The 16048-nt window shown below is 46.6% G+C and overlaps 1 protein-coding gene across 1 annotated transcript in view; it reads left to right on the top strand.

Annotated features, from left to right (window-relative positions):
• The first annotated feature begins 1897 nt into the window (after positions 1–1897).
• The window catches only part of hfm1 (helicase for meiosis 1), a 181819-nt gene continuing 167668 nt past the window's right edge, over positions 1898–16048 (top strand). Inside the window, exons 1-2 of the mRNA XM_085983383.1 lie at positions 1898–2046; positions 5613–5725. Of these exons, the coding sequence (XP_085839509.1) occupies positions 1973–2046; positions 5613–5725 (187 nt within the window). The 5' untranslated portion in view covers positions 1898–1972. The remainder of the gene's footprint in view (positions 2047–5612; positions 5726–16048) is intronic.

The following is a 16048-nucleotide window of genomic DNA, read 5'->3' as shown; positions in this document are numbered from 1 at the left end:
TCAAATCCTCGGGAATCCACGCCGGCCCTGAGCCGCTTCCCTTGGTTGGAGCTGGTGACAGATGAGCTTTGGGTGCCATTGCTGCCGCCAAGACGGAACCCACCAATGAAAAGCGAGGATCGTTGTCGAGCGAGGCGGCGGGGGCCGGCGCGCGGCGGCGCTTCTGCTCGAGGCGCGGGCCGAGGATCGTTGGGCAGCGCGTCGCCCTGAGGAAAACCCGCCCAACGTGAGAAGCAAATGGCGAATACCTCAATTAGCCAGAGTTCGGCAAATGCCGAAGAGCAGCGAGATTTCTGAGCTGTATATAAAACAGTTGTGTGAGGGGGAGGAGGGCGCACAAAGTCTACTTGAAAGTTAGACCCAAGCTCTGGTTATCACCCGCAGCATCATTGAACTAGGGAGCGGGGAGGACATGTTACCCGCAATTTTTAGGCGAATTTTTTTTGGGGGGGGAGGGGGGAGGGACATTTTAAAATCCAAATGAGCGAGAGTTCATTAGGGTTGCCAACCCTTCAGGATTAGAATCATAGAATGGTTACAGCACAGAAGGAGGCCATTTGGCCCGTTGAGCTTGTGCCGGCTCCCCCGCTCTTTCCCCCGTAGCCCTGCAATTTTTTTTTCCCTTCAGGTACTTCTCCAATTCCCTTTTGAAAGCCACGATTAAATCTGCCTCCGGGCGACCACCCGCCCCCCCGCGCGACCACCCCCGCTCGATCACCCGCCCCCCACAACCACCCCCCAACCTGACAAACCACGCTGTATCCATCCCCGCCCTCGCGATCGCTACCCCGAGCAGCAGGAAACCTACCTGCTCTTGGGCTGTGGCCTCTTCTGCAGCGTTCCCCAACCGACTGGGAGCCAAGCCTGTCAATCAGGCTGGCTTACGGGTGGGGATCCTGTTTTTTGAAAACACGCACTTCACCTTGTTTGGGGAAAACCAACTTCCAGAACTCCTCCCGCCACCGCGCTCCTCCCCCAGCAAATATCGGGGCCAAACAGTCTGTTCGCTTTCCAATTGCTGTGGGGAGGTGGTGCGCCGCAATGTTGGACATGCTGGGTGACCAAGGGCGGGACGGTTGGAGACTTTGAGGTCATGTGATGAAACTGCCAGGAATACATCCAACCAGTGTTGGCAACCCTAGAGTTCATGGATCTGGAATTTATACTTTGGCTGGTTACACGCAGTCCATGGATCAGTATCCTTGGTATTGGAAGGTTGCTGGATCCATTGAGTTGGGGGTTGTAAAAACTCTCAAGGGAGGAAGAATTGTTTCATTAGCGTTGTTTTTCTTGTTCTCAGGATATGGGCAAAGCCACGTTCATTGCTCATGTTGCCCTGAGAAGGTAGTGTGATTTTCTTTACTCAAAAGGGCTACTTAAAACCACATAGTGTCGGCCAGACCAGATAGGGATGGCAGGTTCCCTTATCTGCAGCTTCAATTATACTTTTCCCCACAACAAATTTACAGATTTTTTAGAATTCAGTTCCACAATTTAGTGGGATTTGAACTCGTGACCTCTGGGTTGCTGGTTCAGTACCATGATGACAAAATTACTCTACCCATGTAGTGTATTATAAACACATTCAAAATAATTACTGTATGATTTTGCTACCACGTGGTCTCAATAACCATAACACAGATGCCGTGCTGTTCATTTGTTATGAAAATTACACTGTCCAGGTTTTAGATGCTTCAGATAAAAAGATATACTGCAAATTCAGGAAATATGATACAAAAAGAAAACAGGAAATTCTGCAAATGCAGCCCCATCAGCATCTGAAAAGAGAAACGATAGGTTGACATTTGGGTATCGAACCTTGATCTAAAACGTTAACCTGCAATTTCTCTTTTCTGGTGCTGTGTATTTGCAGTATTTTCTGCTTCTGTTTTACACGATTATTTCACTGTTGAGTAATGGTGACTTCTGCTTATGTTGTCATTAGGTAAGGGAGAGTGGCCTCGCATGCAAGATGTTCGAGTTTGAAGAGGATTGTTTGCTACCCTTGGATGCTTTGTTTTTTGAAAAACCTTCATCGGAGAAAGTGTATGTTACTCCATGGTTTACTATATAAAGGTTCTTATCTTGGCATACACTGTCTACGGTTCAAACCTGCCAAAGCCTCAAATTACTTTGAACTTGGCTTGCTTCAGCTGTTGTGACATGTTCAGTTAAGTTTCTGTAGAAACAGAGAATATATCATAGCCTACAGCGAGACATGGTAAATACTCCCATAAGTGACATTGACCAGACAACTCAGGAAAGCCAGTCAAGTTAGCATTGTGAATGGAGCTCACAATTGATCATATCCCTCTGTTGCCTACAGTGTATTCTACTTCTAGTGTAATCAACTGACACATTAATTTTAATGACTAAATTTATAACTCAGGAAAATTTAAGCCGCTTTATGATGTAATGTAGCTGAAATGGGAAGTTATTAACCATAGTAGTTCTGTTATTCAAAGGAAGCTGCTCCACATTTATACAATTGTTTTCTGTACATCTCTATTATTGGGATGTGTTCCACTAATCTTCAATATCTCCTGACTGTGCCCTTTCCCCCAAGCCTCTAACACCCATTTGAACGTTTTTTTTGCCATATTTGCCCACATAATGAAATTCACTCCACTTCTAAATCATTCATGGTATGGCATATTTCTGAGAGACTTGATCAAACTCTATATAAATGTATGTCTTTCAACTACTGTGGAAAGCCTCTTATTTTTCAGGTCAGCATCTTTGCACACATACAGATGAATTGTTTGGCAATATCATACTTAATAGAAAAAGGGTCAGCAGGTCCATATTGATATTTTTGAAGCTGACTTAGATGGTGATAAACATAAATAAATTAAAAATGATCAAACAACACAACAGAACATACTGATCCTTTCCCCAGACTGATCAACCTGCTAGATTCCAGGTATAATATTTAACAAACATATATACGTAAAATCACCTGATTTTCTATATATTTCTTCTGAGGGAAAAGATAGAGCTGTTGCAGTAGATGGGATGACTTTTGATTGGAACTGAACAGGAGCTTTTTTATGACGTGTGATAGATAGTATTGGCCCAGAATTTCTTGGAGACTTGCACCATTGTAATGTCGCAGCTACGTCATAGGGTCTGTTTTACAGCGCAAACGTCCCAAGGAAATAGTGACGTCAGCGACTTAGGCAATTACTTATTTCCTAGGACTTTTGCGCTGCTTTGCCGTTTCACCGCGCCGAAATAGTGAACAGTTAATTATAATAGCCCCGCCCCCATTAAAATCAGTGGGGATTACGAATTTGCTGAATGAGCGGTACTTTTAGTGCCGCTGCAGTTTAGACCATTAATGAATGGCGCTAGTAGGCTCAGCATGTTTGGTTAAAAGGCAGATTGATGAGTTTAAACAAACAATGCATTTGAGGCAAACAGTTCACAGTTCCACTGCTTTCTTTCACTCGCCTCCTTCAAAGTCCAAGTGCAGAACAGATGAGCTGATTAACATTTGCCTGAAAAATTTCACTTTTTAGGACAGAGCTTGAGTTATATGAGTATTCCCACTAAAATTAAATCAGTTTAGACATGCCTTTTTTGTCACTTTTTAATGCAATTTAATTTCCAGGTGATGGTGCAGTTTAAGAGTCTCCCTGGAGTTGGTCCTATCGCATTAAATTGAAACGCGATCCCAATGTGGCGAAGGGCTGGCTCCCAGTAATAAATCTCTTAGGCGGCTCCAGACACTACATTTGCTGCCGAGGCAAACACTTTTATCCTGATTAATCTGAGCAAATGCTTTTTGGGAAAGAGTCAGGCAGAATTCCTTCCATAATAAACCTTGGATATTCCAGTACTATTGCCACCGCAACATGTCAAAGTTAATTAATATTAAAAAAAAACCTAACAATGGATTTTCACAATACCTGCTAAATAAAAGCATTCTAAATAGAGATGCTTAGCAATAAACAGATGCCTTATTCTAATATAATTGTGATTCAAACAAGCAGTTTCAGTGCACAACATTCATTCGCATTATACAGTATTCCTGATTTTCTTCTTATTGTCCATTTAGTAGTGTTTCTAGGCTCAATACACTGAAACTTATCGGTCAGTTTCATACATCGGCTTGTTGTTATTAAATAATTAATTAAATAATTAATTAACTGAATAATGGCATTCATAATGTCCAGTTGGCGCACCACAACAGGCAGAGAGGGTCTCTTTAACATCTTATCCATAGAGCCTTCAACAATGCAGCACTCCCTCATTTGCATAGTAATAAGGCCTACTGGCTGAATCAGGCAGGCACTTTGGCCGCCCAACCCTTCCGAAGACAGCATTGGCCAGTGCTGGAACAGGGCAGTAAGCTTTTCCCCACCATTTTAGGGGCGCTACCGCCCTGTTTCCACCCAGCAATGTCAGTGAAGATCTTCCCCATACAATGCTATCCACTGAGCCAAGTTGACACTTGAAGATAAGAAGAAATGCATGTGCCAATATGTGCATGAGACAGTTAATTTTTGGGTGATGCTGAGATTTCTAAAACGAGATTTAACTGGTCTAGATGAAAATATGATGAACTTTCAAGGAGAAATTTATGATCAGGTTAGGGGATTAATTTTATCATCAAATTTGTTTGAAGGAATCATCAATGGTAAAGGCTTGGGTCTCACCAAATTATGATAGAATTTGTGATTGTTAAAGTGGTAGTGTTCCAGGTAAGCTTTTTAATTCAAGAAAATCAAAAATCAACAGGTGGGTGTATTAATTGAGATAAGACTATGTTAATCTAGCAGTCTGGCAGATGGCTTTAATATAAGGACAAAATAGAAGAGTACTTGAGGAATTGGGAGTCTATAGGTGAAATGATGCTGAGGCACATTTCAGATCTATATGGGAAGTAGAAATAGCTGACAAATTTTCAATGACCTAGGCTTTAATCTACAATCATAAAGTTGTTGACAATATTCAAGAAGATATTAAGGTCAATCTGGTGAGACACTAGAGATGAAAATCTTTCTATTTGGAATTATAGGTCTTGGTAGAAAGATGACTAAAAGAAAGAGCATCAACAACCTTTTCTGAAAAACCAAATTTCAGCAGGTTGAACCTTTCTAGTATCTGTCAGTCTGGATGAAGTGAATTGAGATGTTGCATCTTGCTTCTACACAAGGACAATAAATCTCATCTGAGGAAGTTACCATGAGCTAAATTGGTAGCCTCAGATGATGTGGGAACCAAGGTTGTCTCAGCCACGATAGTGTGGTTAATGGGATCTTCACTCTCTTCTGTCTTAACTTTTCTAAGATGTGTGCAATCTGGATGAATTAAGGGAACACCCCAGATTAAACTATGTAGAGAGTGTTCATTACAAAGAAATCTTTATAGGTCTACAATGAGCATAATTTGGAGAGTTTTGAATACTCTAGATGCTAAAAAGGTCTAGTACTTGAAACTGAGCAGAGTTCAAGAAATATTTAAGTGGAAACCTCATTCGTATTAACTGTTAATCTAATTCCCCTTTTATTTCTGGTGATATAGATATATAGATAACATTTATATTGTGGAAAGTCATGTATTTGACACACTAAGCTAAAAAATATGTTCTACTAATACTTTGATAGGAAACTTATCAATCAAGAAAAGACAAGTTGGCAAATTGCCCCTGCTCCACCAATTTCTGAAATACCAGCTGCTCAGGAATTGCAGAAAGAGCTAGAAAGGCTCAAATCTTCAGGTATAATGTATTATTTTAATATTTCAAGATCCCTTTATATTTTTACTTGTATTGCTATTTCTATAAGATGTTTAGCAGTTTTTTTTCTTGGCTCTGCTTTTTTCCTTTTTTTTAATCGCTTAGTGCAGTTGTTGACCTCACATTCTTTGATCAGTTTGGAGTAGCAAGTGAATAATTGTGCAATCCAACAATTCAAACATCAATTTGATTCTGTAGGTAGCTAATCAAAATTCCAGGCACCAAAGAGAAAGTTGGACTTGTACAGGTTTCCATTGATAAATCAACTGTTGTGCTGCATTAATAGATATTTATTGTTGAATCTTAATAAATTATCAGTCATTCTTATGTATTGATGGATACCGAACATGTGAACCACAAACAAGGATACACTATAAAGGAGTGTGCTTTCATCTTTAAAATATTTTCATTGTAAATGCTACAAGCTGTTAACTTCTTTATTTCCTGGTTTGTAAAGATACTATCAGATTGAAAGAGCTTCAAAATCAAAACAGAAAATGTTACAAGTATACACAAGGTCTGTCAGTGCATCAAAAAAGTATTCAATATTTCAGGTAGAGACGTTTCATCAGAACATTCTGACAAAAGGTCTCCACCCAAAATGTGACACTTTTTTCTAATTTCTATTTCCAGATGCTGACAAACCAGTTGTGTATTTTCAGTGTTTACAGTTCTTATTTCAGATTTACAACATTTACAGTATTGTCTTTGTATAGAGACCTTTAGTTCTCTCTTGTTATTTATTAACTTTATTTTGACTTTAAACTGCTTCTGGAATCTCTCATCAGTTTCTCATTGCTCATATCACATTACTTGCACATATTTTTGCACAAATATGACGAAGACCTTCAAAATGTTATAAATTTATTTTTTTCTAGTTATCAGAACTAATACCAAGGCAGTTTCAATTAACTAAAGTCTGCTCTCAGAGTGCTATTTTATGTTCTTGCAGTGGCCCCAAGTGGCTGGAAAATGGGAGAAGGGCTGCCTTTCTTGTAGATAATCTGTGGTGCTGAATCCAGATTTCCCCAGTATGTAAGCATTTTACCATGCTAATATAGTGAACTATTGTGCTGGAATCTGAGCAAAGCCCGAATACATTTTGCCTCTATTCTTGGAACAACACAAACCTCTCATTTTGCAATATTTAGGGTCAGAGTAGACTGCATTTCCACCTCCTACAGGTAACAGCAGTCCCTGCCATCATACCAATTCTTAGAAGACATTTGTACTTTCTGGAGGAAACACAGCACTTTTCCTAGGTACGGCATTCCAACCTTTTATAATGTTCTGCACTGACAGCCTGTCACTTGATAGCCAAATCATGGCCCTTGCATTGTCAATCAGCCAAGGACTTTTCAAACAGCATGCTAAATTCATAGCACTGTCGCTTAATTATCATACTGATTTATGGTTTCTATGACCCCAAGATTCAATGTCATATATATGCATTGATAACTAAAATTTAATTGAACTTATATTTTTGAGATCTAGTAAAATCAAAGAAAATTACACTGGATTGATAGAAGTAAATTGATCATAACTTTCTCAGTTTTTAATAGCTTCCCAAAACCCCCTTGTGAATGAGTAAAATATCTATACACACACAAACTACTGTGCGGGGTTTGGGAGTACCAGTGCTCCCTATAACTGTGGGCTGTGTTCCTTGGCAGTAATGTAAGAGAAATCCACTCACTGCTTATCAAGGCAATCCTGATCCACCATTTGCTTTTATTTGAGTAGTCAATTATATATGCAGTAATATAATACTACTGTACTGCCACCTCCAAGGCCTTTGCAAAATGGGTATTACTGTGTATTTGGGCCTTTACCTACTGTTAGTATTGCACATATTGATAAAACAGTGGAATGTAAGACCGCCTAGTTCCGTAACATCACCGTCTCCTCCCTTGCCTCAGCTCATCCGCTGCTGAAACCCTCATCCATGCTTTTGTTACTTCTAGACTTGACCATTCCAACGCACTCCAGGCTGGCCTCCCATATTCTACCCTACGTAAACTTGAGTTGATCCAAAACTCGACTGCCCGTGTCCTAACTCGCACCAAGCCCCGTTCATCCATCACCCCTGTGCTCGCTGGCCTACATTGGCTCCCGGTTAAGCAACACCTCGATTTCAAAATTCTCATCCTTGTTTTCAAATCACTCCATGGCCTCGCCCCTCCCAACTGTAATCTCCTCCAGCCCCACAACATCCCCCCCCTCCCTGAATTATCTGCGCTCCTCTAATTCTGCCTTCTTGAGCATCCCTGATTATAATCGCTCAACCATTGGTGGCCGTGCCTTCTGTTGTCTAGGCCCTGAGCTCTGGAATTCCCTGCCTAAACCTCTCCGCCTCGCTACCTCTCTTTCCTCCTTTAAGACATTCCTTAAAACTTACCTCTTTGACCAAGCTTTTGATCACCTGCCCTAATTTCTGGTGTCAAATTTTTTGTCTTATATACTCCTGTGAAGCACCTTGGGACGTTTCACGACGTTAAAGGCGCTATATAAATACAAGTTGTTGTTGTAAATTATGTCTTGTATATCTAATTTTTCCAGGCTGCTCCATTATTATCTGTTCCAATTCATGGGTTGAAGTTCCATGGGTGATGGTATCTGTATGTAAGCCCCGATTTTGCGACCCCAGCAAAATCTGTGCTGCAAATGGCTGATTGCTTTGTCAATCTAGCTTACAGCACATTGAAGTGGCTACCGAATTTTGCAGGATCAGCATTTGAAAAATTGACATAAGCTTGCAGCACAGCTGTGGTTTTTGCACTGGTAGCTTGCTGTGTAAAATCTAGCTAGCTGATTTACAGGGATCTGTGCATTTAAAGTAATTGGTTGCTTATGGGGGAAAAATATTGTTTCAGCCTTAATAAAGATTCAAACTGTAGTCAAAAAGAAGGAAAGGAAATCCATTTTGGAAGCACAAAGTGTGCTCAAGTGTTGAAGTGGTTCAGTATTTGACTCCCCTGTTTAATGCCTGGCAAAGTGTACCTGCTATTTCATGAGGTGGTGCTAAGAGGGTTGCCCTGTTTGCCACATAAAGGCATCCTCTCCAGAGGACAGCAGTATATTTTGACTTTCAAGAGATGGTGGCCAAGCTTAACTGTCTGCACAGTAGATATGTTACATCTATGATGCTCTCCAATCTTAGGAACTTGGTATCTGGGAAACATTATGTACCTTGCCGAGCTAATGCCTGCTTTCTACAGGAAAAGTGATGAATGTGTCGTCTATTCTAAACAAGGCTTCGGTCATCTGTTTGATGCATCTATGGACAGCTGATTAACTGATTTGACATATAGCACATATGGCTGATAGCTTAGAAGGTTCCAATAGGGTACAAGTAAAATACACACACATCATTCTGGTACAAGTTGTCTACACGTTGGCCTCCCAAAGGATGGCATACCTATGTGACAACCTACTTTGTGAAGTGGAGATGCCAAACAGGTCTCCTCTGACCAGCCCAAGAGCACGGTGTGGTAAACCTTCAGTTACGTTCTTAACTCGTCGCCTTTTATTGGACTAATTGATAGGCATATCAATTTTATTGGCTAAATTTTAAAGATGTCTGATAATGAACAGCAACAGCAAGGAGCTCACCCAGCAGCACAGCAACAGCAGCCTCCAGACAACGGGCCACACCAGCCGGCTTGGCTGCAAGCCTTGAAACCACCATACCTGGATCTAAACCCACAGGCACCAAACGCAGCCCTCAACTTCAAACACTGGCTGGACTGCTTCGAATCCTACCTGGAAGAATCCGGCGCCCCGCAGAGATCCAAACTAAGACTTCTGAACGCCCAAGCGAGCCCGAGAGTATACGCACTCATACAGGACACGACTACGTACGAGGCCGCTATCAACCTACTGAAACAGCAGTACCGCAGCCCGGTAAATTACATGTACACCAGGCACCTCCTAAGATCCCGCCCGCAACAGCCAGGAGAGTCTGTAGCTGAATTTTTACGGGCGCTAAGAGCACTCGGCAGGAACTGTGACTTTAAAGCGGTGACGGCTGTTGAAAATACGGAAGATAATATCCGCGATGCCTTTGTGAAAGGCCTACGGTCCGACTACTCACGGCAAAGACTGCTTGAAGCTAAAGACCTCGACCTGGACAAAGCTGAAGCCCTCGCTCTCTCCCTGGAGGTGGCCCATCAGGACCAGGAGGCGTTTTCCAGGTACTGCTCGCGACCCTGGGACTCGGGCCCGACCCCTACCGCAATACCCTTCGCAGCGCCGCCCCCGGGACCTACCTCAGCGTCGGCGTCCCGGACCCGACCGGGCCCGCCACCCCCGGTACCGGCTCCGACATCGGGCACCCGCGATCGGGCCGCCGGCTGCTTCTTTTGCGGCCAGGAGAAGCACCCGAGGTCGCGCTGCCCAGCCAGGAACTCTACCTGCACAACCTGCAGGAAGAAAGGCCACTTCTCTAAGGCCTGCAGGAGCGGATCTTCAGAGGCCAGCAGTGCCTCATGCGAACTGTGGGGGCGGCCATCTTCTTTCACGGCAACTGAGGCCAGTATCCCCACACGTGAGTCATGGGGGCGGCCATCTTTGATCAAGGCAACCGACCCCAATAGTGCCTCATGTGAGTTATGGGGGCAGCCATCTTCTCCGCCATTTTGTCCTACCTCGTGGGAGACGCCATTTTACACACCACGCCCGACTGCCACCGGGCCCCCGGACCCGACGACCGCCTCGCCCGCAGACGACAACGACTCGCTTACCTACACGCTAGCCTCCGTCACTCTGGATCAAGCCCGCCCACACCACCTGTCCAAGTCGATGATGGACATCAAAGTAAACGGCCACGCCACGACCTGCCTGTTCGACAGCGGAAGCACGGAGAGCTTCATCCACCCAGACACGGTGAGCCACTACTCCCTCCCTGTCCTGCCAACGCGCAACCGAATCTCGATGGCATCGAGGTCCCACGCCACGGACATTAGCGGCTACTGTGCTGTGACCTTGTCGGTTAAGGGTACAGAGTATAAAAACTTTAAACTCCTCGTCCTCCCCCAGCTCTGCGCTGCCGTCCTACTAGGGCTGGACTTCCAATCCCACCTCCAAAGTGTAACCCTAGCATACGGTGGACCCCTCCCCCCACTCACAGTCGACAACCAGCGAAGGTTAAACCGCCCACCGCGTAACACCTGCAGCCTATCCACCCTCAAGGTGCCGCCACCTTCCCTGTTCGCTAACCTCACCCCCGACTGCAAACCCGTCGCTACCAAGAGCAGGCGGTACAGCGCTGGGGACAGAGCTTTCATTAGCTCTGAGGTGCAGCGTCTCCTGAAGGAGGGCATCATCGAGGGGAGCAACAGCCCCTGGCGTGCCCAGGTCGTGGTCGTTAAGACCGGCGATAAAAATCGCCTGGTCATCGACTACAGCCAGACCATAAACAGATACACCCAGCTGGACGCATACCCCCTTCCCCGCATATCTGACATGGTCAATCAGATTGCACAATACCGCGTATTCTCGACCATCGACCTTAAGTCGGCCTACCACCAACTCCCTATCCACCCCGAGGACCGCCAGTACACCGCCTTCGAGGCGAATGGGCGCCTATACCACTTCCTTAGGGTCCCCTTCGGTGTCACCAACGGGGTCTCGGTCTTCCAAAGGGAGATGGACCGGATGGTTGACCAGAACGGACTGCAGGCCACATTCCCCTACCTAGATAACGTCACCATCTGCGGCCGCGACCGGCAGGACCACGACGTGAATCTGGAGAAATTCCTCCGTACGGCCCAACGGCTGAACCTCACCTACAATAAGGAGAAATGCGTGTTTAACACAGCGCGCCTTGCCATCCTTGGCTGTGTAGTAGAGAACGGAGTCATCGGCCCCGACCCCGAAAGAATGCGCCCCCTCATGGAGCTACCCCTCCCCCACTGTCCAAAAGCACTTAGGAGAACCCTGGGGCTTTTCGCCTACTATGCCCAATGGGTACCCAATTATGCGGACAAAGCCAGACCCCTCCTGAAAACCACATCCTTCCCCCTCACGGAAGAGGCGTGCGCGGCCTTCTCCCTCATTAAGGGAGACATAGCCAAGGCCACAATGCACGCAGTGGATGAGTCAATCCCCTTCCAAGTGGAGAGCGATGCATCCGACTTCGCCCTAGCCGCTACCCTTAACCAGGAGGGTAGGCCGGTAGCCTTCTTCTCAAGGACCCTACAGGGCCCCGAGACCCGACACTCGTCGGTCGAGAAGGAAGCCCAGGCAATTGTGGAGGCAGTACGGCGCTGGAGGCACTACTTGGCAGGCAAACGATTTACCCTCCTCACCGACCAACGCTCGGTTGCCTTCATGTTTAATAACAAGCTGAGGGGCAAGATCAAGAACGACAAAATCTTGAGGTGGAGAATCGAGCTTTCCACCTATGATTATGAGATCTTGTACCGGCCCGGTAAACTGAACGACCCCCCTGATGCTCTTTCACGCATTACATGCGCCAGCGCGCAAAGTGATAGACTTCAGACCCTCCACAATGACCTCTGCCATACTCCATCGAGGAGGTCAGGACCATGACCAGGAACTGCCAGATCTGTGCTGAGTGCAAACCGCACTTCTATAAGCCGGACAGAGCAAGCCTGATCAAGGCCACCCGCCCCTTCGAGCGTCTGAGCATCGACTTCAAGGGGCCCCTACCGTCATCCGACCGTAATGTGTACTTCCTCAACATCGTTGATGAGTACTCCCGTTTCCCCTTTGCCTTCCCCTGCCCAGACATGACCAGTAACACGGTCATTAAATGCCTGAACAAACTCTTCGCCTTGTTCGGGTTCCCGAACTATATACATAGTGACCGGGGCGCCTCCTTCATGAGCGAGGAACTCCGTCAGTTCCTATTGGAGAGGGGTATTGCAGCAAGCAGGACCACCAGCTACAACCCCCGAGGGAACGGCCAGGTGGAAAGAGAGAACGCGACGGTATGGAAGGCCACCCTCTTAGCCTTAAAGTCTAAGGGCCTCCCAACCTCCCGCTGGCAAGAGGTCCTCCCGATTGCGCTGCACTCCATCCGGTCACTACTTTGCACTGCCATTAACACCACCCCCCATGCCCGAATGTTTGTCTTCCCCAGGAAGTCGACTACGGGAACCACCCTACCAACCTGGCTGACCTCTCCGGGACCCGTCTTGCTGCGAAAGCACGTGAGGGCCCATAAAACGGACCCCCTGGTCGAGAAGGTGAACCTCCTGCACGCCAACCCCCAGTACGCCTATGTGGCTTACCCAGACGGACGGGAGGACACTGTCTCCTTACGAGACCTCGCACCCTCACCCCCCCCTCCCAACCCCCCGAGTCCAGCCGAGGTAGACGGCATGCCGGAACCCCACGAGCCTTTGCCGACTACGCAGACACCAGCTTTAACACCGGATAACGTAACACCGCCGCTGCGACGATCGGAGAGGCTAACGAAGCCTCCGGACAGACTGACATACCAGAGCTGGTAATACACTTCACCCCGCCGGACTCTAATCTAAACAAGGGGTGAATGTGGTAAACCTTCAGTTACGTTCTTAACTCGTCGCCTTTTATTGGACTAATTGATAGGCATATCACACGGTCTGGGCCAATGAATGCACGTCCAGAGATCAGACAGGTGTCTACATGATGCCTAAATTACTGTGCATCTGCATTTCTTTTCCCTTCAAGAACTCCTCTCTTCCAAATTTAGGAGTGCCATTGGAACTCCCAAAGAATTTCCACCTCTCCTATTTTGGTTGTTGCAAACAAAATAGCAACTGGAAGCATGATGCAAATAAAAAAAATCAGGACTAGAGTCATAGGGGGAAAAATTCGGTTGGTTAGTGCCTCCGGGGGCGCTAACGGGGCGCTAGGAACTTAGCGCCCGAACGTGGCGATTTTAGCGCCGCTCGCAAAATTGACCAGTCGTTTTGCAGCGGCGCTAGACACTACCGCCATGATCTCCTGCGCCTGCAGATCGTGACGTCAGTCAAACATGGAATGCCCCGGTAGCGCCCCGGACCGGATATTGAGTTGCGCCCCCTGCCTTAGCGTCTGCCGCTAGGAACAACAGGTAGAGGGGAACGTTTTTAAGTCGGGAAGGGGCTGGGGGAGCGCTATTTAAAGGCGGACACTTCCTGCCTTTTCTTGTTGGCAAAATTTTTGGTTTTAACGCTGTCCTAAGGAGTTTTGGCCCTCAGCACTACTTTTGAGGTTCCTAAGCGCCGAGCCCTTTCCCTGGGCCTATCAGTTAGTGCTTCCAACACAATTACTTTTGAGGTCTCTCCAGGCTGAGATTCAAGGCTGCAATGAGCAGGGTGTGGCTGGCCAGCAAGATGGCCCCTCCTCTTTAAGAACTGGATGGCGCCAGTGTGTCTGGCTTCCATGGTAATTGGCATCGCCTGAGCTTCGGTAGCGTTCTGAGGTAGCGCCTCGCTCCCTGATGTTTGCTCCTTAAGAGAGGTGTGTAGCGCCTGATTTAGCGCTCAAATCACCTCCAGGGGCGATAGAGGCGAATTTTGCAGTCGGAGGCGATAATTAGTGCCGGGCGCTAAACTTTATGCCCGGCCGATATTAGCGCCCCAAAATGGGCAATACCCAATTTTTCCCCCACAGAGTCATAATGGCACAGAATGAGGCCATTCAGCCCATTGAGTCTGTGCTGGCTCTCTGTAGAGCAATCCAGCCAGTCCCATTCCTCTGCTCTATCCCCGTAGCCCTGCCAGTTTATTTCCCTCAAGTGCTTATCCAGTCTCCCCTTGAAAACATTGAGTGTCTCCGCTTCCATCACTTCCATTATTCCTGTGCCAAAACAAACGGCTGTGACGTGCCTGAACGACTGTCGACCTGTCGCACTCACACCCATCATAATGAAGTGTTTCGAGAGACTGGTCTTAGCCCACATCAAAGCCAGTGTTCCTGCCTCCCTTGACCAACACCAGTTTGCCTATCGTGCAAACAGATCAACGGAGGATGCAATCACAACTGCTCTACACTCGGCACTGAATCACCTAGATGGTAAGGAGACCTACATCAGAATGCTGTTTATAGACTACAGCTCAGCATTCAACACTATCGTCCCCAACAAGCTGGCCACCAAACTCCAAACTCTTGGCCTGAACACTTCCCTCTGCAACTGGACCCTGGACTTCCTAACAAACAGACCCCAGTCTGTCAAATTAGGTAACCACACCTCCCCCCCGACCCTGAACACAGGGGCCCCACAAGGATGTGTGCTGAGCCCCCTCCTCTACTCCCTCTTAACCCACGACTGTGTGGCTGTTAATGGTTCCAACACCATCATCAAGTTTGCGGATGACACCACGGTAGTAGGCCAGATCACCAACAACGATGAGTCAGCCTACAGGGAGGAGGTCCAGCATCTCGTGAAGTGGTGCGCCGATAACAACCTGGCCCTTAACACCAAGAAAACAAAAGAAATCATTGTGGACTTCAGGAAGTCAAAAGGCGGAAGTCACACCCCCATCCACATCAATGGGGCTGTGGTGGAAAGGGTGGACAGCTTTAAGTTCCTCGGAGTCCACATCACGGAAGACCTCTCCTGGTCCCTCAACACCTCCTCTCTGGTGAAGAAGGCCCAGCAGCGCCTATATTTCTTAAGGAGGCTGAAGGGATGTAATCTGTCACCCCTGATCCTCTCTAACTTTTACCGCTGCACTATAGAGAGCACCCTGACAAACTGTATCACAGTATGGTATGGCAGCTGTAGCTACTATGACCGGAAAGCCCTGCAGCGGGTAGTCAAAACTGCCCAACGCATTACCGGCACCCGGCTACCGACCATAGAGCACATACACCAGAAACGCTGTCTACGGAGGTCACGGTCCATCATCAAAGAACCTACCCACCCCAGCCACAGTCTGTTCGCCCTCCTACCATCTGGGAAATGCTACAGATGCATTCGCACCCGTACGACCAGATTTAGGAACAGCTTCTTTCCCAGGGCTGTCATCCTACTGAACTCCACACATAAACTCTAAAGCCTACACATCTGCCAATGCACTTTATTATGGTCATATTTATGTTAATATACTACAAGCCAAATGTATGTTGAATGTTTAAATGTCTTAATCCAAATGTACACTCTCGGGAGCCGCAAGCCTACATTTCGTTGTACTGCACTTGTGCACTAACAATGACAATAAAAGTTGATTTGATTTGATTTGATTGATTCCGTCGGCAACGAATTCCAGGACATCACCACTCGCTGCGTAAAAAAGTTTTTCCTCGCATCCCCCCGTATCTCTTGCCCAAAACCTTAAATCTGTGTCCCCTAGTCCTTGTACCATCAAC

Source organism: Somniosus microcephalus, chromosome 3 (assembly GCF_052327205.1).
Source record: "Somniosus microcephalus isolate GS21.2 chromosome 3, FLI_Smic_1.0, whole genome shotgun sequence".
Classification (NCBI taxonomy): domain Eukaryota; kingdom Metazoa; phylum Chordata; class Chondrichthyes; order Squaliformes; family Somniosidae; genus Somniosus; species Somniosus microcephalus.
This window is presented reverse-complemented; position numbering and strand designations above follow the sequence as displayed.